This window comes from Pieris napi, chromosome 16 (genome assembly GCF_905475465.1).
Source record: "Pieris napi chromosome 16, ilPieNapi1.2, whole genome shotgun sequence".
Classification (NCBI taxonomy): Eukaryota; Metazoa; Arthropoda; class Insecta; order Lepidoptera; family Pieridae; genus Pieris; species Pieris napi.
This window is the reverse complement of record NC_062249.1, coordinates 4971640-4994062: the sequence shown is the minus strand read 5'-3', so window position 1 is coordinate 4994062 and position 22423 is coordinate 4971640. Positions and strand designations below refer to the sequence as shown.

Below are 22423 nucleotides of genomic sequence, written 5' to 3'. Positions count from 1 at the left end.
ACTTTCGGAATTATTATCAAATTTTCGATTTCGAATGTCTATAATGACTGGTCTATAATACAAAAATATGTATCTATGTAAAGTGCACTAGCTCCCACACAGGGATTCCTTGTGTCATTGACAGCTAATAATTAGCTATTAATTTAGGTACTTGACTTAATAAACTACTTTTGTACAAGAAGAATATTCGATTTCAGCATAGGACAGAAGTTGTATTAAATTGTTAGTGAATGTATAAAGTTTTGGATCGACAGTGAAAATTTTGTTTTTAAAAATGTGGCTAATGCCTTTGAAAGAGAAAGCGAGCGTCATATGCAAAAAAGTGTCTTCCCTAATCATTAGAGATCATTATTATTTAGTAATTTTTTTTTTATTTACCATTATAGATTATCAATTTATTCGTCGCCGTTATTATGGATAATTTCGATTACCTCACACGAGATTGGTCTATTTTGGGACCTCACCATCTTGACGAGTTTGTTAGGTAAGACAAGTTTCAATGATGTATAAAAAAGTTATAAAATTATTTATTTAGTTTTAAACTTTGCATCAACACTGTTCTAGGTTATGGAGTGAGTACGATCCAGATGCTAAAGGTAGAATAAAACATTTGGATGTCGTCACGTTACTGAGGAAAATCAGTCCGCCTCTAGGTAAAAACTTAATTTCTTTTTACTATATTCTTTACAAAAACAAAGGACTTTAATTAATTAGTAGGTATGTACTTCACTTAAAAGTCATTTCGCCTGTTCGATACTTTTTGAAGGGGCAAAGAGTTCATTAATTTAAACCATTTATAATATCTACGTTTTGCGGTGGGAAAAACTTAATAATAATAAATAGCCTTTATTGCTGACACCCATACAATGTAATAACAATAATTATTTAAGTTACATAAAAAAAACACTTAATTCTAACACATAAATAAAACTTAGTCTAATGCATCATATGACCCGTTTTTGGTAATCAGCGTGTCCTGTGACACGTAGGCCTCTTCCAGCTGTTTCCATTCTTTTCTGTTATTCTTCTTCTACTTCTTGTCCAAGTTGTGCCTTACAATCGTCATATTATCAGTCTTTTTTATGATTACTAAATATTGATCGCTGCACGTTTAATTGGATGTGTATTCAAAATAATACATTTAAGTAAATCTTTCATGCAATAGATAATATATTATATTTTTATCAGGTTTTGGCAAGCTTTGTCCCCATAGAACAGCCTGCAAGCGACTCGTATCAATGAACATGCCCCTGAACTCTGATGGCACTGTCAACTTCAATGCCACGCTTTTCGCCGTTGTGAGAACACAACTGCAGATAAAAACTTCAGGTAAATATAACTATTATCAAGAAAATATCGCAGGATAAAGGCAGAAATATGTGGATGATATTACATGTTAAAAAAACATATACAATCTAAATATGATTCAACCTAACGTGTAGCAAAGGTAAGTTTGTAAATTAGTACAGGTACCGGCAAATTTCTTGAGCATTGAGAGTTTGCGCATCGTACGGGACGCGCGGGACACAAACGTCAACTGATTTACCAATCACGCGATCTACAGTGACACCTAAAAATCGCTTCTGCGCAGGCAAGGTCATTTGGTCAAGATGTTTGCCGGTATCTGTATCAATAGAACGAACGTAATGTACATAATGGAATAGTACACGTAATAAAATAGTAGCAACAAATTTGCACTATAACTGGGCTGAGCGCTCCGTGAGTGTAGTTATTTGCAGCGCTTGTCTTAATCCTTATTGTAATAGTAAATTAAAGTCTTCATTTAAATTGTTAATTTAAACTATATGAAATTGTTTTTAGGAGTAATTGACCAGTGCAACACGGAGTTGCGGGCAATAATAAAAAAGATATGGAAACGAACATCACCAAAACTGTTGGACCAGGTAGTGCCCCCGCCAGGAGACCCGAACGAGATAACGGTTGGAAAATTCTACGCCACATTCCTCATACAGGATTACTTCAGACGGTAAATTTTTAACCAAAATCAATTTTAAAATAAATAAAATTAAAGTAGAAAATATTGACGTTCAGTAAATTTTCAACGTACTTCAAATAAAGAGGAATACGTAAGCTTTGATGTTAAAATTGATGTATCTTAAAATTAGCACTGGCATGACTCTTATACAGATTTTCTAAGTTTGCTTATAAAAGAGACTAATTAATATATTAAATATCGTTAATATTTTTATGAGCAGAAAACTTCGCAAAATCTGTATAGCACAGTAGTTAGTTTCTGTTAAAGTTTCGTAATCATTCGTAATTTTTGAAATTAAACTATATAAAATCTAAGATCTTGTATACAATTTGTAACAACAATCGAAGAACAAACAAACTAGTGAGTATTTCAAAACACTCCCGTTATCTGTTGATTTTGATTAGACCAGTAATAGTCCAATTACGTCTTGCCATAATTTTATGTCGTCACGATGTTCAATTGCATAAAACTCCTTCAGACAACTTCGGAAGCGATTTGGCCTACGGTAATCAAACATTGATGCCATCCGACAAAAAAAAATTGTGAATGTGAAACGAACGACGTCACGCAAAAGCTAAAGGCGTACAACATCGTAGTTAATTCATAAATAGTAATATTCGTTTATAATTTTTAGTCTTAATTGTTTGTGTATATTGGTTTTTGTTACACGTTGTATGAGTAAAAATGTCGTAGATTAATTAAATAAATTTTTACTAATAAAATGTTCTATTTTATAGGAACCATGCGTAAGTTATTCTAATTATAAGCAACCGATAGCTGTAATTGAGCTTAATTATTGGTACCACAGGACAATGCCAATGCTTGAAAGATTTTCTTGGCCTTTGAGTCTATCAATCATTTCTTTATTAATATGTAAGACATACTTTTGTTTCTTAATATAAAATAGTTTTGCCATTAGCAGAATTGCAGTGCAGTTTTTGAAGTTATACTTCTTTAGGCGCGTTATGAAAAATTGATGAGAGTGAAATTTTACGATGCGCGCACACCGTGACACAAAATTAACAGAATGAAGTTAGTTCTAGGTGGCATGAAAATCGATAATAACTATGTTCAAGTTGTATATTCTAGTATTTTTATATTTAGAACACGTGTTTCGTAACAGTACAATTAAACAGTGTGAATAAATAAATATTATTTTGGTGTTTTTATTAAATCAATTTCATATACGACGGTGTTAGTATTTACTGATAATAATTTTATTGATTAATTTTAATATTTATCGTTAATCACTACTGCATTTTAGTTATTTTTTTTCCATACGCCAAAGAAGTATAACTTCTAACGCGTGTACATAAGTACACACTCTTTTTTTTAATAGTCGTAAGGTGCATGAAACAATTATTGTCTCTCCAGAAATCAAACCGTGCCTTAGGTTTATGTGCCGACACTTACTTTGGGTTTACAGGTACGTAATGGCGAGGCAACGAGGACCTAGGATTTAAATATTGTTTTTTTTAGCAAGAAATTATAATATAGAGCACGTAACATACTTATATATCGTCATATAGATGAAAGGAAATGATTGTTAGACCTTTTTTCCAGCTTACTCGCACTCTGATTTTAAATTTTTACAGCATGCTTTAAAGGTTCCCAAGCATGTTTTCTTTGTGTATCATTATCAGATATGCTTCTTTAGTTTGCACTTTTTGCTTTTCGCGTGGTTTAATGTTTTTGCATGAAGTTCACTTAAATTTGAATCTGCTTATATATATAAAAAGTATACACACGAAAACATGTTTTTGGAACATATTTTTACGTGATTAAAGAATTTAAAAGGCATTAATAATAGTTACATCTTATTGTCCCTATTCAAACCTAAGTAGTTTTATTAATTATTATAAAGAAGTCGGCCTACTGCGTCAGACCATACTAGGACTGTAAGAAAAATACCCTTTGTTTTAAAGGTTTATCTAATATATAAAATTCTCGTGTCACAATCTTCGTTCCCATACTCCTCCGAAACGGCTCGACTGATTGGTATGATTTTTTTATGCATATTCAGTAAGTCTGAGAATCGGCAACTATCTATCTTTCAAACCCCTAGGTGATAAGGGGAGTCCACCCCAAATTAAAAAAAAAAAATATGATACAGCATATTTTTATTAAACTAAAAATGTTTTTCCTAGAATTAATATACATGGCAAAACAACGTTTGCCGGGTCAGCTAGTGTTAGGTATATATTTATTGACCGTTTAACAACGTACCTTCCCATAAATTATGGAACATTCCTTATGTTTATTTTGATAAAAATATTTTAATGTTGCTGAAAAGGTACTAAGGAGATAAATATTGCGCTTTTCGTTTCTTTGATTATTATATGTCCTGGTGACCAATCACAAATAAAACAAATCGCGTCATAGTCTTGGGTCTGAGATGGTGCAAATCATTAGACAATCTAATAATATTTCGAAGTAATTTTATCTTCCTCATAATTTATGAAAGTTTTATTTATGCCTTTAAAATTTCATTAGTGCTTATCAGCTGATCTTCAGCTTTAAAATTCCTATTTCATATTAATAACACACCCAACAACAGATTCAGGAAACGAAAGGAGCAGGAAGCAGTCAAAAACAATCAGACAACTCTTCAAGCTGGTTTACGGAAAATGCATGAAGCTGGACCCGAACTGAAGCGAGCTATTTCTGGCAATCTTGATGACGTTGTTGGGGAAGTCGTTGAACCTATGCATAGAGTGAGTATAATATATTTAAATGATATTTAAAAAGCAAGCACTCTCTACGCAACGCCAAGGGATAAAGCCACTCGGAAAGTGATCGTCGGCGGTCGTCGACGATTTGAATCGCTTTTTGTTGAATACGATCAAGTGGAAGGAGCTGGTACTGGAGAGCTCCCGTCCAGAGCTGAGCTGTTTTCAGCTCTACTCCACGTGGGGCCGAATTTGCGCTTTCAACAGTTGCAAGCGATAGCTCGAAGTGAATTACCGTCTGGCCTTGCTGAGCTCACCAACCATCTTCCAAGATGCTGTACTGGCTAGAACTTAGGAAGGACAGGCTAAATTATCCTGGAGGCTAATACCCTTCCAAATGACCACGAAACTAAACGTCGTTCAATATGTCAACGCCCAGCATTCCGATTGCTGGCTGTGGCTTTAAGGAGAGTGTCTTCGAAGAGAGTAGCGACAAACGGTGTTTATTTTAGCGGTGAACGCTCAAACTTATGTCTTCTTGGGGTTACATTGACTAGATTCAGTCTAGCTATCACCCCCATAGCAAAGGATATACAACATACATCACATACACAAGTGCGATACTTCTCGGCTGTCAGAATTCCTACAGTTACGTTTATACTTTATAAGTATTTGTAATCAGAAACGTTTCCAGCGTGGTATATATAACGATATTTTGGTTTGTTTTATTTCAGAGAAATCACACACTATTCGGTTCTGTTTGGACAAGTATTAAGAAGGGCCGTGGAAGTTTTTATGGACCTCGAAAACCGTCTAAAGCTATGGTCAAATCTAAATCAATGAATGGTAGATATTTCATATTGAAATACTTAAGTTTATGATAGAGGTAGTCATTTAAATGGTAGGACTTTTATAAAATATGATTGTTGATATATAGTACTAGGTGATACAACAATCGTGACTTTTAATTAATTTAAGAAATCCAAACGATGCCCTAATTAAATAAATAACGAAAGTATATATAACATTATAAACGCGAAAGTTTGTAAGTATGAATGGATATTTGTTACTCTTTCACGTAAAAACTACTGAATGGATTTTAATGATACTTGACAATAATATAGCTTATACATTAGAATAACACATAGGCTACAATTTCTAAAGATATTGTGTGAATCGTCTTAACTATCAAGTAAGTAGGAAAAAATGTACCATCTAGCTTGCGCTGCCAAAAACGCTAGAGTTACACATTTTTGTAATACGAGTATATTATGGAAATGTTTATCTTAAATAGTCATACAAAAAAGCTCGCTACAGTATGTATCTATATCTTATGTGTAAGCCATTAAATACAAAATATTAAACCATAACTACAATAAAAATTTATTTATTTTATTGTATTTTAAATACCCATTTGGTAGTAATAAAGTGATTCCTTCATGAAAATAGATAATCTTATCGCTTGGTATTTAAAGTAGATAAAATATGACTTTCACGCTACATCATTTGGACAAATGTTATTATAATCCTGCGCAGACGAAGTCGCAGGCAGTTAGTACGATATATTCGAGTTCCTGAAGACAAAAGTCCTAACGCACAGTTGTGCTAGTCGCGTACCTAAAGCATTATAACAAAAAAAATTGAATATAAAATTTCTGCTTTAGGTGACAAAAACATATCCTTGGGTTTCATGATGCAAAGGGAGTTAGGAATGGACGGGAAAATTCCGGAAGAGGAAAAGTAAGTTTTCGTTGTAAAAAGATTTAATTTTCATATTATCTTTACCGAACGGAAAAACAGGTCTAATAATATAAATCAGTCCTTCTTAGTTATAACAATTTTTTTTTAAACATTTTTCTAATGTAGATTTGATTTGACAACGATTTTTATTATTTTTACAGTAAATATAATGATGACCAAAGTGAAAGCGATGAGGAGATCGCGATGCAACCTCTTTTACACGGAAAGGATTCGGAGAGGATTTTCAGAGTTATCGAGTAAGTTTTTAACTTATATAATAATGAAATTATACAATTATTACAAAAAACGTATATGTATGTACGTTGGAAAAATCAATCAATGTTAATTCTATTTTGCATAATTTAATAGTAAGTAATCCTAAATATTAATAGAAAAATACACGAAACGAAAATTTATTTTTACATGTAGCGTGCCATTTCTGTAGTCTATAGCAAATTTCAATAACTTACGCTTCAATTCAGACGTAACATTTAGATTTAAACTATTATATTCATTCCCAATTAATAGGAATAGTTAAATAACTCTTATAATAATTACTAGCTAAGCTTACCTAAGTTTTAAAAATCTCGTAAATTAGTAATGTATCATTATCTATAGTAGAAAAAATAAACATTGGTGTTGTTATAATGGTGTCGTAAAATCAATGCACATTAAAAATATACATACAATTATAATGTTTACAGAAAAACATCGAATGATTTAATGACAAGTATGAGATACAGTAAGTTATCGAAGGTTTTAGTGTGTTGTGATTGTGCATTACTAATTTTGCTGTTGTGATCTATAAAATTTTATTCTCCTACTTCTAAAGTACAACTTTATAATTAGCGGTCTAAAGATGTTGGTTGAAAAAATCGTAACCAAACATTTGACAACATCTTGAGGGGATTAACTTACCTGATGTATTGTAGGAGGCTCTCGGAGAAAAGATTTTTCGGTAAAATTTTAAGCATGTAATAGTGCAATAATAATAGCTAGCTAGTGCAGTAAGAGAACCATCGTTAGAGGACGCAGCAGTAATCACTTTACTTGACTTGATATGAAATTGTGTTGTTGTGAAAGTGTATTTGTAAATATAACAAGACGCGTGGTAAATACGAATTCTTGAAATATCTTTCAGGCCGTTAGTTAAACAGCGCCGTTTAGTTAAAAGGCTAGGCTGTTGAACGGCTAATTAAGTTAGTTGGCTGCGACATTCGCATAACCATTGGTTCTCTCTCCGCAAAGATTCTAGTGATGGTTTAAAAAAAAGCATTAAAACACGAATTATGATAAAAATTGAGGGCAAAAAAGCTATGGGAATCAATTTCAATGTAGTTTTTTCAATATCTGTTGATGTCAAAAAATTGGAATTTTTGCTCTTGAAGCAAAGCAAGGTTAAAGTTCTCGAAGGATACTTTGGTAAGCTTCCGTATGTCAAAAACGATTTTTACATACGAGAATCACAGCTCTAAAGGTAAAAATCTGAGCCGAGATTAACACTAAGTATGACTTCCGATATTATAATAATAATAAATCCTTTATTTGCAAAGAAAGTGGCGAAGTGGTTTATTTGTAGGACTTAGGCATACGGATTTTGAAGTCTGGACTCTGAATTTTACCATTAGGCTTCATTTTGAAGCAATGGAATGTAACCAAAATTGTTAACAGCTACTTTTATAACTATAATTTTTCGTGTTTCATTGCATGTTTTGAAATTATAACATTGTGTAAAAAATATTTCAAAAATAACAGCGCATGGGTATGTTTATTTGAACGCAAACGTATATTTAAAAATATAATTTTACTTATAACGTTTAGGATGAATGACAATTTTATAGCATTTGAAGCAATTTTTTTCGGATTCAATTTTATTTATTTTAATTCTAGATCGTGACAATATGCGACAGATAAACAAGGTGCCTTATTGTGTAGAGAAACCAGCAGAGAGTCTGATTGCTCGGGTAAGGTTCTATCCCAGTGAGAAAAATACTAGAAAATAATATTAAATATAATATTATACAACATTATATCTCTTTTTACATGTGCAATACTAATATGTTATTAAATGAAATAGGACGAAGTCTTTGTATATTTAGTTTATATATTGTATTATATAAACTAGACACTTATCTAAAAAGGCTGAATTATACTATTTGTATAAATGTATGTAAATGTGTAAGTGTACTTAGTTTTGATTTTTCTAAATTGGTTAATGCGCCATCTACCGGCAACCCGTTGAACTACAACAACATTGCAGGTGCTAACGGATCAAGGATTGGGCAAATATTGTGACGCCGACTTTCTACAGAGCACTACCCGCGAAATGCAGGAGGCGCTCGACCTCACACAAGAGGAGATGGACACGTAAGATTTTTTATCTTTCATTCTAGATGGCGTTCAATACAGTAACAAGTATTTGTTAAAATCTATTTTGTATCCGACTAAATAGATAAAAAAGGAGGCTTTTATTATGGCTTTGATATTGTTAGTAGTGTAATTGTGTACGATTTTTTTAGACTATCTAACTACGTGCGTTTGGTTTTGTAAAAACATATTATATAGAAATAAAATTATGTAAATCGATATAATTTTTTACAGCGCTGCAAATCAGCTTATTTTGAAAGAGCGCTTGATGGCTCAAACTTCTGAGAACACTGTGGTAAGAGCAAAATCTTTATATTAAGAAATCGTAAAGATTCTAGATTGTAGTTCTTGAGATACAAATGAAGCCGGTAATCCTTCTTAAAACAGAAGTTAATTTAAATATAGTATCTACTATTTTATTTTAATTAGCCTTTCAGTACCGTATCACAATAGTATGATTAATTATTGAAAGCTCGATGTACTGAGTAGCTATAACGATGCTTTCTTAAATATTCAGTATTATATTTCTTCTATACAACGCAATCCCAAGAGTACGATATTAAAGAACTACATTAAAGCTGAAAAGTTCAATACTGGGGTAGGAATGGCGTATATGGTGGAATTGGTTTCAAGTTAGACGTTATGTTTCAGGAAAACTTGCTATCTCGTCAGTACCATCCCTTCCACCAGCCCCCGATGCAGCCTCCGTGCAAGAAATAAGCAATTTTTATAAATTTTTGGTTTCATTTTCACCCATGTTGGTTGACAGCCACATGGGTTTTTTGCCATTTTGGCAGGTTCTGCGGAGCTTTGGAGTTTGGTCACGGAGTTTTGTAGTTTTAAAAGCGATAATGAGATTATGCTTACGGTATGTTAAAATATTGTTTATGTAAATAGTTTGTTTTTAAACGTCCTTCGAGTTATTTGCATTTGCTTTCAAACGTGTTTTTGTACATGATCTAGTTTAATATAAAATGTAATTTGGAGGGCACAAAAGGCTGATTCTGCCATTTGGAAAATTTACGCAGGAATGTGCCTTGAAAAATTTATATTTACATGATTTTTTTAGCAAATATTGTGCATATTAGTAATATACGCTTTTGGCATGAAGAAATATACTTGGCTATGTGCCTTATAAGTTATAACCAAAGTAATATATTTAAACTTATTCTACGAAAAATAATATAAAAATATGTATATTAGAAGTTAAGTGCCAAAATATTGATAATATAATTACCCAAAGCTTTTATTTCGTGTATTTATCTTTATGCGAATTATATTTTTGAAAACTTATGCTATGATTTATAAGGGTAAACAGTGTGCTTATCTATTTACTCAGTGTTGTAATTCATTTTGTACGAAATATATTGTAATTGTTAACCATAAAATAATTTTAAAAGACTTGTCTTTGATTTAGCTGCTGATCTTACAGACTATCGAAATCTACTTTTTCGATGTTGTATAAAAAAATACAGGTATTTTTAGGTATATTTATGAGTCAAAATCATCATTGCCCCTAACTCTTTTCATGATATTCTCCTCATCATTCCATAAAGCGGCAAAGGCTTTTGTAATTGAAGACAAAGAGTCCATAGATTTTGATGCTCCAAAGTTGACTAAGAAATCTCTTTCAGATTTGAATCTATTTGATTGCTCTACCAGAGGCCGATCGACATCGGAAAGTACTAATGGATACGCTTGACTTGACGCACCTTCATTGTCAATCGTTTCTGCCTCAAAATGCTCCTGTATTTTTTTTTCTTTATCTGTATTCGCGTACATTTCGTCAATTTCTTCTTGAAGGCTTTTGATTAAATTTTCAAGATCAAAAATCTTACTATTAATATCGTCTATAGAGTTTTTTCTGGCCGATTTATTTGGGGATTCAATAGTCAGTCGCCTAGTTTCTTCACAATCGCTATTAAGCTCTCGGCTAAATTTATCAATAAGGGAATCTACGCTGCAAAGCTTCGCTGTGTAATTCAAGAAGTTTTCCATTGTCACTCGTAGTATCTTTTGTATTTTTCTTTACAGGCCGCTAATCGTTCTCTTTTCTTCTGAACTTCGCAAGGATCAGGTGGCGGAGGAGGAGGTGGTGGTGGTGGTGGGGGCTGTTTCATACAAGGATGGGGTGGATCAGAATGAGCAGCTGTCAAATCTTCGATAGCATCACATCTGGATGTTCCAGTTTTTTCCCTATCCACGATACAAACAATAGCCTCTTCGGTTGTGGTGTATGGCGGATTTTTAATCTTTTCAATACATATAGCAAGGCAGGGTGCTATTGGTTCCGGAGGTTCGATAGGCTTTGGAGGACATATTTTAATGCCTGCTTTTTCTTTTTGTCTTATGCGTTGTAACTTACATGGATCAGGCGGAGGTGGTTCTGGTGTCGGCTCTATTGTACATTTCTTTGTTTTCATTATTTCAATTTTGGATACATTTTTGGAAGACAGTTTGATTTTTTCGGACAGCACTTGCCAATCAGATATTTTTCAAAAAAAAAATATATAAGCTGCCAGTTACAGTTACAACATTAGAGGTTATAACATCAATTTGTTGTGTTTTCGATAGTTTATTGTGGATATTATATAAGTATATAAACCTCGCTGCTATTAATATAGCTAGGCACTGAAAATTAAGTATACAGAAATGTATTATATCCGGAAATTCTGAGAAAAGAGAAATATTTTATTTAATAATATTTTTTAATAACTTGACAATTTTGAAGGTGCATATAAAACATTGTTTAACTCTCTATCTCACTACCACCATTACTTTAATTGCCAATACTATTTTCACTATCACTGTCATCCTGTTTATCATCTTTTTCTGGTGGGAGACTTGTTGCCGATTTATTTCTACGAAATATCGATTTTATTTTATTTTTTACTGAGGTCATCATACCACTATGTACTGGTGTTATTTCACTGTGGTTAGATGCTTTTTTCGGTGGTGATGGAGGAGGAGGTAGTATAGCCACTTGAGGAGGGGTAGGAGGTCTTGTAGGAACGTCATAAGGTGAACTCTTATCTTGTTTTGGCAACGTTACAATGTCAACTAAATTACCAAAATAGCTCCTCTCACCGAAGGAGGATAACGAAGTTTCAACTGTATTTTTTATTTTCTCGTAAACTAAAGTTACTGGATGTCTAAATTCATGTATACTATGAGTACTTAAATTTGTATTGCTGGGAGGTTCTGTTTGGTTGTCATTTTCAAATGAACAGTTCGTAACAGAACATTTATTACTTTTTGATTTACCACTACATACTCTGGATGAACATTTTTCTCTTGACTGTGCGGTTTGATTTCCACAGCTGCTTGTAGATGGCATCCCAATTACTTCCCTTGTTTTGTTGTAAGCCCTACAGAAAAAATTGCTAACGTTATCTGTCATTTCCAGTACCGCTGCGCTCTTTTTCTCGATAAGTTCTTGAACGCTACTTTTCTTTTGTTCACAGAGTATGGAGCCTCTCTCTTTTATTTTTTTAAATGGATAATAAATTGTTTTATCGTTAGGGTTTTTTGATGGTATCATTCCAATAACAGTTTCACAATGACGTTGATCTCTTTTTATTTTTTTAACATGTTGTTTAACACATTTAGTTACGCAACCTTTTAATTTGCATTCATTGACCTCTTTCACTGTCTTATCACAAATATTAGGTTTAATGTTCTCCTTTTCACATACTGACAATGGTGGTGGACATTTTGGTCTTTCTACAGGCTTGGGATCAGTATTGCAACAACAACACGTACTGCCTCTTTCCAATGGTGGATCATGACAACTGTGTTCTTCTTTAGAGGATGCCCTAACAGATTCAAATGTTTCTTTGCAGTCAGATAAACTTCTTGTTCTTGCCACACAAGGTGTATTAGACTCTGATTTTGTTTGAAAATTAGATCTAACGTGAACAGAATCTTTATTTTCTACGTTGCCCGAATATTTTTTTGATAATAAATTTATTCCGTTGCACAAATACTCTTTACAATTTGTGTATTTTTCTGAAAGTACAGTTTTGATAAGTTGACACGAACTTTTCGATTCATCTAAGTTATCAGCCTTTAGGTCTGTATTGGTACCACATTTTAAAGACTTCTTGTCATCTATATTCTTACTTGGCGTTGATGAATTAGCCAGGATTGCTTAAAAATCTGAGTCTTGTATTTGAAAATCTGATCCATAAAAATTATGAGTGCTTAATATTCATATTATTAATTCTGCAGGGCTATATGGATTCATAGTTTTATTATTTTTTACACCATAATATAATTTTTATTGTGCCTAATCGGCAAATCTATATAAAGTATTGACATATTGTGACATTGTCAAATTTTGGTGCTGTATGAGCACGAGTACAAAGGAGTTCTGAATAAAGTTTAAATCATATTTGCTAACCTGCTTTTAAAAATTTACTGAAACCGAAAACGGGAAGTAGGTACGCAAGAAATAAATAAAAATAATATTATATATAAACTCATATGCATTTATTTCGTACTGGTGCGTTTACCTTACAAATATACTTATTACAAATTAAACAAAACTATTACTTTAAGTATTAAGTGATCACTAAACGATATGCTTTATGGAAAGCAACATCAAGAGTAAAATAAAATAAATACAAAATACTTTGTTCAATAATTGAGTAAAATACGATGTTTCTTGGGTTTTAAAATCAAAAATTAATTAATAAAATTATTTAAAATTGATATAATTTTTAATTTCCTAAATCAGATGATTATTTTTATTATTGGTTTACCCAAGAAACTTCACAATATCTTTGGCGATAAATTGCTTCAAAACTGTATTGCTGAATCTATACTTTGGTGTAACACTACACTGTATGCTTTTGAAAACAATATATATACAGATTACATAACGGAAATTATCACTATTATATTACATTCAGTCGAATTATCGCTAGATAGAGCTTTTCTCAAAAATGATTACTTTCACTTTTAAATAATAATACGCTTTTATTTATATAATAAAAGATTTCTGTAATTTGTATCTTATGTAAAACATTTTACACTGACTTTTCAGACTGAATGTAAAAAGCTTATTTATACCAATTATTATTTACACGGAAATAATAATAAATGAAAATGGACGGACGAAATAATATGTTAAAAACTAAAAGGAAACATTTAATCTCATTGTAATTTCAAGAAACTACATTACTTGACTCAATATATTAATTTGTTCAGTTTTAGCGATGTTTGTTTGGCTAAGAAATTTCTTTGAAATAATAAAAAAAACTTTTATTGATATGAAATAATATAAAATATAGGTTTCCCTAGCCAATTTATAAAACACAGCAAATACTTAATAATATAACAATTATAAAATAAGTTAACTTATGAACAGTAACTTGTGCTAGACAGCATTGAAGACTTTGAGGTAAATAATAGTTAAAATTAAATGAAATTACATTTATTTTCATTTATTTACATTCGCAACGATAACTTTGGCTCTCATAGATAAACTAAAAATAATGAGTATATGTTAAATCTATAGACATTGAAAAGCAATTAGAAGCTACCACACTAATAAAAACAGTAGGGACTGACGAAAAACGAGCGGTTTCATAAATTTCTTAAGTTTAAAAAATCTTTTTGAAATCTAACCAGTTTGAATGTTGTAGCATATTTTGCAAAATCTTGAGAACGATACACAAAAACGGTCCAGACTTTCTTTAAAAAAAGACATATTAGACTTTATTATTACGTCTGATACGACTGTCGTTGGTGTCACCATTATCTATAATAATTAATTTCCGCATTTTTCATCATCTCAGCTGCTCCAAATTGTGTTTAAATAATTAATAAACTAATAAAAATGAATTGTACACATTATTTGTCTATATAAATGAGTTCTAAAGGAATGGATAAAGGTTTTAATTAACTAAAATTGTCACAATAACGTTAATTAGTGTCCATATCACTTTGTTTCGTTGTTGATCGCCGACAGCTACTGCTGGCACGGCGTCCGTTGATATCTGAAAATATAATCTCATAAATATCCTTCTTCTGATGCAACGAAATAAATATAGCGATACTGTAAACGTGTGCTACTGTTACAGCTGCACTGTATCTATCATGAGTTTTACAATATATTTGCTAATAAGTCTGCATTCTATATTAATAAAGCTTGTTGTAGTGCTTGAGTGTTTAAGCCTAGTAAGTGGGTCTCAACCCTGTCGTTCAGATGCCAGGCTATCCATGAATGGATTTCCTCTATCATTTAACCTCTATAAAAAAATAATTAAAGAAACAGACGGAAACCAGTAACCAAGGGCTGTAGCGCCTCTGTTTTATATGATTTTAATTTTATAAAAAAACGATTAATAATAAACAAAACTAATATATACGTATTAAATATATTAGTTTTTATTACATTTTTGGAAAACGTTTATTGAAGTTCTTTTTGCGCGTTAGGGAAAAATTATGAGAGTAAATTTTTTCTATTGTTAGTGTAGTTTTTTCTAGAAACGTAGAATAAGGCGAAATATAAAATCTTGTTACGCCAAAGAAGTATGGGTAACTTCTAACGCGTGTACATATGTATACACAGGTCACACAAAATCCAAAATGTCAGTATTTAAAAATAAATACAATTTTATTCGTTGAATCAGAGCCCGATGCATCAACCAATAATTCACGGCCGACAAATAAATTCTCTTTCAAGCGAATAAGACCCTAAGTTGAAAACTTTAAAAGCAATAGAATCACTTAAATCGAACGCTATAAGTTGCGATTCTCTGGAGACCCAGCCCTTTGTTAGGGTCCCCAGGGTGGGATAAGGGACTACGACAAATGTGCGAACGAATTGTTTTTTTTTCTTTATGCTTGGATTGCGCTTTTTGATGTAATATTACAATTAATTAATGTCAAAAGTGTTTTAGGGGTTAGGCCGTTTCAATATATTTTATTTAATTAAAGCAAAACGTTGCTTTAAAGCTATTTCATACTAAAATTACCTCCGCTCTCTCCTCACTAATTATTGTCTGTGGAAATTGGAAAAAGCCTGCCTTGACTCCAAATTTAGCTTTAGTGGTAAGGTATGAAAACGGAACAAAATTACTTTAGCTTTCTATTATTATTATATTCAAATTACACCAGTATCTATCGAATATCATAGTTCAATATTTCATTTTATCTTATGTTAATTATTATTTAAATTCTCCATGTACCTATGAAATGTTTGCTCCAAGTATATTCTCTGATACAGTTCAAGAAATTATATATTTCAAATTTAAATTAAACTTTTAAGGTTCATATAAAAATATTCGTAAAAAATAGCAATCAAGCGATAAATATCGTGTTAACGATCGGGAAAACCACGGGTGCGAACATACATCCCCGGAGCACACCTCTATCACCTGGCCGTGATAAAATAGCTAGATTTATTTCGCACAAACCCTCATTTATCCTGTGCTAAATGGTACACCGTTTTGGAGGAGCAGGTTGGTTAGCCATGTATAATGACGCTATTAAGGTGTGGAAATTCGTAATTAAGTATATTTATTTCGACATTTATAAGATTTGGCAGTATTAAGAATGCTATTTTAGCTGATCATGCGTTTTAATTCCGACTGGTCTGGTCTGAAAAATCTATTGATTTTTCTATGTGCGCATGAATGTGCGATGATGTAAAATATCGCTAGAAAACTGGTATCTTTCATCAAAAACCGAGAACGTGATTTTGACGTATGAGTATAATGAAAATATTTATTCTCAATAACAGATGCAGAACTGGCATTACCGATTTAAGTGAACAAATTATAAAAGTGTTCAAAGTTAGTGTAAATATAGTATTTATTTTACCTCTGATTTGATATTATCGAATAAGATAACCTATACTTTTTGCAAAGCCTTCCACAAACATCTACAAGTCCTGGTGGTTAAATATATTTTTATGTAGGTATGATGTATGTATATTACTTACCACTTGGAGAGTAGACCCGTAGCGGCGGAATGCGAGTAGGGTCCACCGTAAGGGGAATATTGCGAGTAGGGGGCAGCGTAAGCATACTCGCTGGCTAGTGTAGCTGTGCCTGGAATTATAAACAGACATATAGAATATAATAAAGACTGCCTATAGGCATTCTAAAGCAAATAATTAAATGAAAATATAAAAATTATTCTAAACGCATAAGAGGACTATCACGCAATAAAGTTCCCGTTCTCCAAAGCATAGATTAAATTACATCCCAACAATTGTAAAACGTAAAAACTCCACAAGTCGAGTTTGACGTCATTTACGATTCACAAAAACAATGAAAGAATTAAGAGCGACAACAGAAATCACAAAAAGTGGCTCTACACTCGAGCACTACTCAAGCACTCTGAGGAAATCTAATTTTCCGCCCCCACTCTTTGACAACCAGTTCGTAGGAAACTGGTCTCTGTGTGTTTGCGTTACGTTACATTATCGTGTGAAAGTAAAAGCTTTTGGCACACCGCAATCTGCTTATGGGTGGGGGCGGGTGTTTAATAGCTCATTCGGGTCTATGCAAATAATTTTCAAGGGGAAAATCATACGGCTTTGTCTGCGCGAGTAACGAACCAGAACATTTTGGGACTTGAAACGTGTATAAATATTATATTTCGGATACGGGGCGTGGTGGATTAATTGATGTGGGATGATGAGATTATCTTGTGGTCTTTGTAGTTTGATGGAGGAAGGGTGATATGGGATGTATATTTTATCGGATGTAACCTTAATACGATTTTGTTTCTCGTAATTGGTTTAAGTACTTTGTTGTAAGTCTATATATATTATATATATATATCTCTCTAAATTATTTAAATGTTTAAGTTGTAATATAGAAAAATTTAATGCATTTTCTATAGTGTGAAATAATAAGGAAGCATTTTCAAAGTCACAAAAAAGTGCTCTTGCAATTATTGAAGACCAAAAATTTACCTAATCTACTTTTATGCCTTGAAGGCTTTACTATAGCCACATAACTTAAAATTAACTTTAAGTAAAGATGATATAAATAAACTAGTCTTTAGTAGACATGATACTTACCGTCATAGTGAGCATAGGGCGGGTAAGGCGGAGCGGGCGGCTGTAGCACAACAAGGGCGGCGGCGTCAGGGCTGCCTGCGGCTGAGGGCGGCTCGCCCGGCCCCGCTGCTGAGCCCGTCGAGTCATTTGTCGCCGCTGGAAATAAATTTTTTAATAGAAATTATTTTTGTAATACCATACATTTTCTATATCTAAGTTGGTCTAATCAAAATCTCGTAGATTTCTTTTTCTTACAGTGAAATTTGAGATTTTAATAGTTAAATAATTTAGTGTTATCTTAAAACTACTGACTTTTTATGAATAGATTAGGTATGCAAGATTTTTGAAAAATCTTTATAAAATTATTGTATGCAACGAATTAAAAAAAACAAGTGAAAGTGTGTGTCAAATTCTTATAACTTGCTCTATTTTGTTTACAACTTCATTCATCCAAGGTAATAAAAGATGTATTGTCTTTCCAAATGGCATTAAAATGTTCTTTTCACCGACTTTTTGTCCAATATTCATAATTTACTGTCATATCATACATATTTCAACGTGAAACGATCGGGAAACGATATATCACACGTGATAGATTTATAACTATTACGAATGTGCAAAAAAAGGCTATCGAGTCCACGATTCGCGAGTTACGAGGCTATTATATTAATACATCACTATTTTTTATCTAAGTTGTTTTTTTCTTATTTGTTTGTTTTTTTTAGTTTTTTCGATCTTTTACACTTAACTGTAATGTTTTAAAAAAATAATGTCAATATTTATTCACACGGTTCTTTGAAGAGAAAAAAAATAATTAAATAATCAGTATAATACTAAAAGCTTCAATTAGTTATAGATTGTGACATATTGGCAAAATGTCACGCGAGTGTGATAAGGACAAAACATTTAATATCCATTTCAGATTTAAGGAACTTTTGTAGATTTACATTAATTCCAAAGCGAATCACATCTAGTTTCAAAACTTTCATACTATTTCAAGCTCAATATTTAGTTATTTAAAGTACGTGCTTAAGTACGATCCAAAATGTGGAATGTATATTCCAACAACTAAAAGATATAAAAACTGAGTGATTATTTTTAATTAATATTCATGATGGGCAATAAAATTAATATACATATCCCCGGTCAACTATACAGAGCCCAGTTCGAGGTTATATTTTTAGAATTCAGTAGGGTTAGTACAATTTTGTAAAATAGCAACCGGGTTATGTTATGTAACTTGTGTTATGTTTAAAAAAAAGACAATGTAACGATGACATTTAAATGTCAGCATATTTTTCTACCAACGAATTTGCAGAGCTACATTTTGTGGTAAGCATCAAAACAATGCTAATGTACAGAAAAATAAACATCGTATTCACGGAATTTATTTCGAGTTTCTAATGTTTGTCAGGATTTGTTCAGTGATGGTCTCTTGTGTAGGTAATATTCGTTAAAAAATAATTAATGATTGGCCAATCAATTTATTATTCAGATCATAAATCAAAGCCAATGTTATATTATGATATATTAAATGAACTCATGTATTAGTGGCAACATACATTATTTGTAATTTTCTTTATACGCAAAAGGGATATCTGGTACTTCCTAATCGAACTTACCCCTAGCGTACATTTTTATGGCAACATAAGTCTTGGTTGACGATAAAACCTCTACCCTCATAACTATTGAAGTTTCCTCTTTTGTATGCAACGTTTATTCGCGTTAATTGTAACCATATTTGCAGGTGATAGACGAGTATTGGGTACGTTGATTGAGGCATAAATTGCGAACGATTTAACTTGAACGCCTCTAAACTGTTTTATTTTTGTCAATTCATTAAACGGTGAGCTTTTGGGAGCTTAAAATTTATTGCCTAAACTAAAAACAATGTTGGAAAATGGATTAACTTTTTACGACGTAGCGATGGTTATGTGCAAAAAAAGTCTTTTATCCGCTACTTTAAACATTTTTATGTGGAAGGTATTGTGTTTAACTGTTGGGAAAATATGTTAGATGTTTTTTTTTATACATGTATCTTTACTTTACATTACTAGCCTAACTTTGGACTAATAAGTAATTTAAGTCTAACCCAAATTACTAATAAGGATTTTTAACATAAGAAAGTGTGCAATAACACTCTCTTTTAAAGGGAAGATACTTTGTTCTTGTGTTCTATTTACTCACTGTTTAGCACTTCATAATATCGTGCACTAATTCACTAGTTCAAACGGTTTCGTCCTTTTCAGTCTTCTCACTAGGCCCACGGTCAACGAGTGGAATATATTCGACATTCACGTGATCGTGGAGCCTACGTTCGTGGGCCAGCCGTCTTTTATATTATAGTGGCGACGTCCTCTACTTTAAGGTCCCGATAGAGATCCTTATTGCGAGTATACACAATAAGGATCTTCAACATGCATTGAAGCATGTTAGAGAAAGAAGTGAAAGGAAGATCTACTTATTTCTATCTAATATATCTAAGCGGTCTTATTCTTAAATGTATGGATAATAATTATTAAAATAACCCAGCGCTGCCCTTTTTGAATTCGATGTCAGATTACATCTGTTTAATTGATCTTCATAAGCGTGTATCCTGATAAGTATCATCAGGTTTTGTTTGATCTAAGACATGACTATTTCCTCGCGAAACATCATTATCATACAAAGTAATTGCTAGTAATAACATGAAACTGCACCGCAATAATTATTAAACCTTATTTGAGTCTTTAAGTATGTCAATAAAATAAGTAGCCGTTCTTCATTTGTTATTATATTAATAATTAGATAACATATTAAATATGTTTTTATTTAGAATACATTAAAAAACATGATAAGAAATTCGTTATTAATAAAAGGAGGAAGGTCTCCTTCGAATGGTTTTGCTTGTCTCTCTTCTTCACTAAAATACAAAAGCCTGCTAGTAATAACACTATAATAATAAATACACAAGTTTAGTGGTCTAATAATTTCCCACGTGATCGTAAACAAGTGGAATAATCATTTGATAGCAACAACCGCACTCCCAGAGTTCTATTACAACTTGTTCTCTGAGAACTTCATTCACTTTGATATAAAATTCCTCATTTTAATGTTAGAATAAATTAAACTTTTAAATACGTTTTATCACTTCCAGATTTTTATGAATTGAAAGTCATTATGAAATACATATTATATCTTTCTTAGTTTAGATTTTAAAAGTACTAAAAACGGAATCCCAATCAGTAATCACATTACTTGATTTATATTAGTAAAATATACAATTATTTGAAGAACTTTATAACTTGAAGACGCCAACATCGTCCAATTCATAAAATTATACATGTACACCGAATGGCGGACCTCATAACCAGAACTGAACTCACAACCTGATGGCAAGAGAAAACTCGGTAGAGCGAGGCTGCGTTGGTGGTATGCAGTTGTTAAGGAACTCGAAACAATAGGTGGTCCAAGTTGGAAGCAAGAAGCACGAAACAGATTGCGATGGCGAAATGTACTGGAGGAGGCCACCAGGGGATGTAGAGACATTGATGATGAAAATACAATTATTTACCTATAACTAGTATAACTAATTTGAAAGATTTTTAATTTCATTCTGATAACTCGCGGAAGGTATCGAAGTTATCCCGAAGCTAGGTTTTATGTTTGATATTCTATTTTCAACAGTTGTTCTCCAATTGTAATACAAAATTTAAGTTAAATAACATCGTAAACATAATTAATGTGTGTTAATCTAGTTGGTGTGTTGTAATGTTCATCAGTTATCTGTTTTTTGTATAACATGTAAAAAACTAATTCTCCGTATGCTAATAATAAAAACAATAATGAGGAAGTTAAAACGGCATTGAATCCGCGACCTCTGGTGTTGAATGTCAACAATTCAACCGCAACCAAAGAATCTAGGAACAGTTATGTGCTATACCGTCTATGTTTTAGGATAATTTCCACTGAAAGCTATAATTAAAATTTTTAGAGAAGAAATTGAATTATGAGATTTTGTTAAACTTAAATATTGATAAATTGGAAGATTTTGATAAAAAAAGAAGGTTCCAACAGCCGTTAACTGTTGATAACCGTTAGTATTTTTCTTATTGATCTTGAACAACAACTTAATACAAAGGATAACTCTGGAGATGTTAGCAACCGTATCAAAGACCTCCAGGTCGTAAACCTGGAAGTTTTCTACGAAAAAATTGTTAAGCTCGTGAAATGTCTAGGAAGGAGGGAGAGCTGCGGGAAACCGTGCTGCCGGAATATATTTAAAGAATATTGTCGACGTAGCCTTACCGTGTATTCATATTATATTCTTTATATTAACCCTAATTTAGTTTTTCCTTTTATAAAAATAAATAACAAAAACCCGTTAGTATTTAATTATGTACTGCTTAATACACACGCATTGAACTAAATAATACAGCATTTTTTATTTTAAAATTTGTCAGTACAGTTTATATAACTTTTTATCAAAAAATGTTTTGTTTTTATTTCAGCGATAATATAATATTATAGCTGACACTGTACTATAAACCGCGTGTCACCATAGCAATTTTCAGGGCGTGACTAATAATGGTTTAATGACGGTAGTTTTAAAAATTGGTACTTGGTGAAATGGTGGTCGCTCGTGACACGAGC

The 22423-nt window shown here is 32.1% G+C and overlaps 2 protein-coding genes across 12 annotated transcripts in view; one reads left to right on the top strand and one right to left on the bottom strand.

Moving 5' to 3' along the window:
• Positions 1–10595, top strand: part of LOC125057063 (muscle calcium channel subunit alpha-1-like) — a 48657-nt gene extending 38062 nt beyond the window's left edge. For 4 of the 7 annotated variants that reach the window (XM_047660511.1, XM_047660513.1, XM_047660514.1 and 1 more), the window contains 14 exons: positions 387–484; positions 565–653; positions 1189–1329; positions 1822–1987; positions 2734–2742; positions 4554–4710; positions 5400–5511; positions 6330–6405; positions 6567–6662; positions 7110–7147; positions 8296–8369; positions 8666–8772; positions 9007–9067; positions 9424–10595. In XM_047660511.1, coding sequence (XP_047516467.1) covers positions 387–484; positions 565–653; positions 1189–1329; positions 1822–1987; positions 2734–2742; positions 4554–4710; positions 5400–5511; positions 6330–6405; positions 6567–6662; positions 7110–7147; positions 8296–8369; positions 8666–8772; positions 9007–9067; positions 9424–9492 — 1293 coding nt within the window. In that variant the 3' untranslated portion in view covers positions 9493–10595. Of the gene's footprint in view, positions 1–386; positions 485–564; positions 654–1188; positions 1330–1821; positions 1988–2733; positions 2743–4553; positions 4711–5399; positions 5512–6329; positions 6406–6566; positions 6667–7109; positions 7148–8295; positions 8370–8665; positions 8773–9006; positions 9068–9423 lie in introns of those variants that run through there. The other 3 variants (XM_047660512.1, XR_007118163.1, XM_047660515.1) reach the window with 3 other exon arrangements.
• A 2649-nt stretch (positions 10596–13244) lies between these two features.
• The window catches only part of LOC125057065 (paired box protein Pax-5), a 78224-nt gene continuing 69045 nt past the window's right edge, over positions 13245–22423 (bottom strand). For all 5 annotated transcript variants that reach the window (XM_047660516.1, XM_047660517.1, XM_047660518.1 and 2 more), the window contains 3 exons: positions 17813–17947; positions 16724–16832; positions 13245–14774 (listed from right to left, as the gene is read on the bottom strand). In XM_047660516.1, the coding sequence (XP_047516472.1) occupies position 14774; positions 16724–16832; positions 17813–17947 (245 nt within the window). In that variant the 3' untranslated portion in view covers positions 13245–14773. The remainder of the gene's footprint in view (positions 14775–16723; positions 16833–17812; positions 17948–22423) is intronic.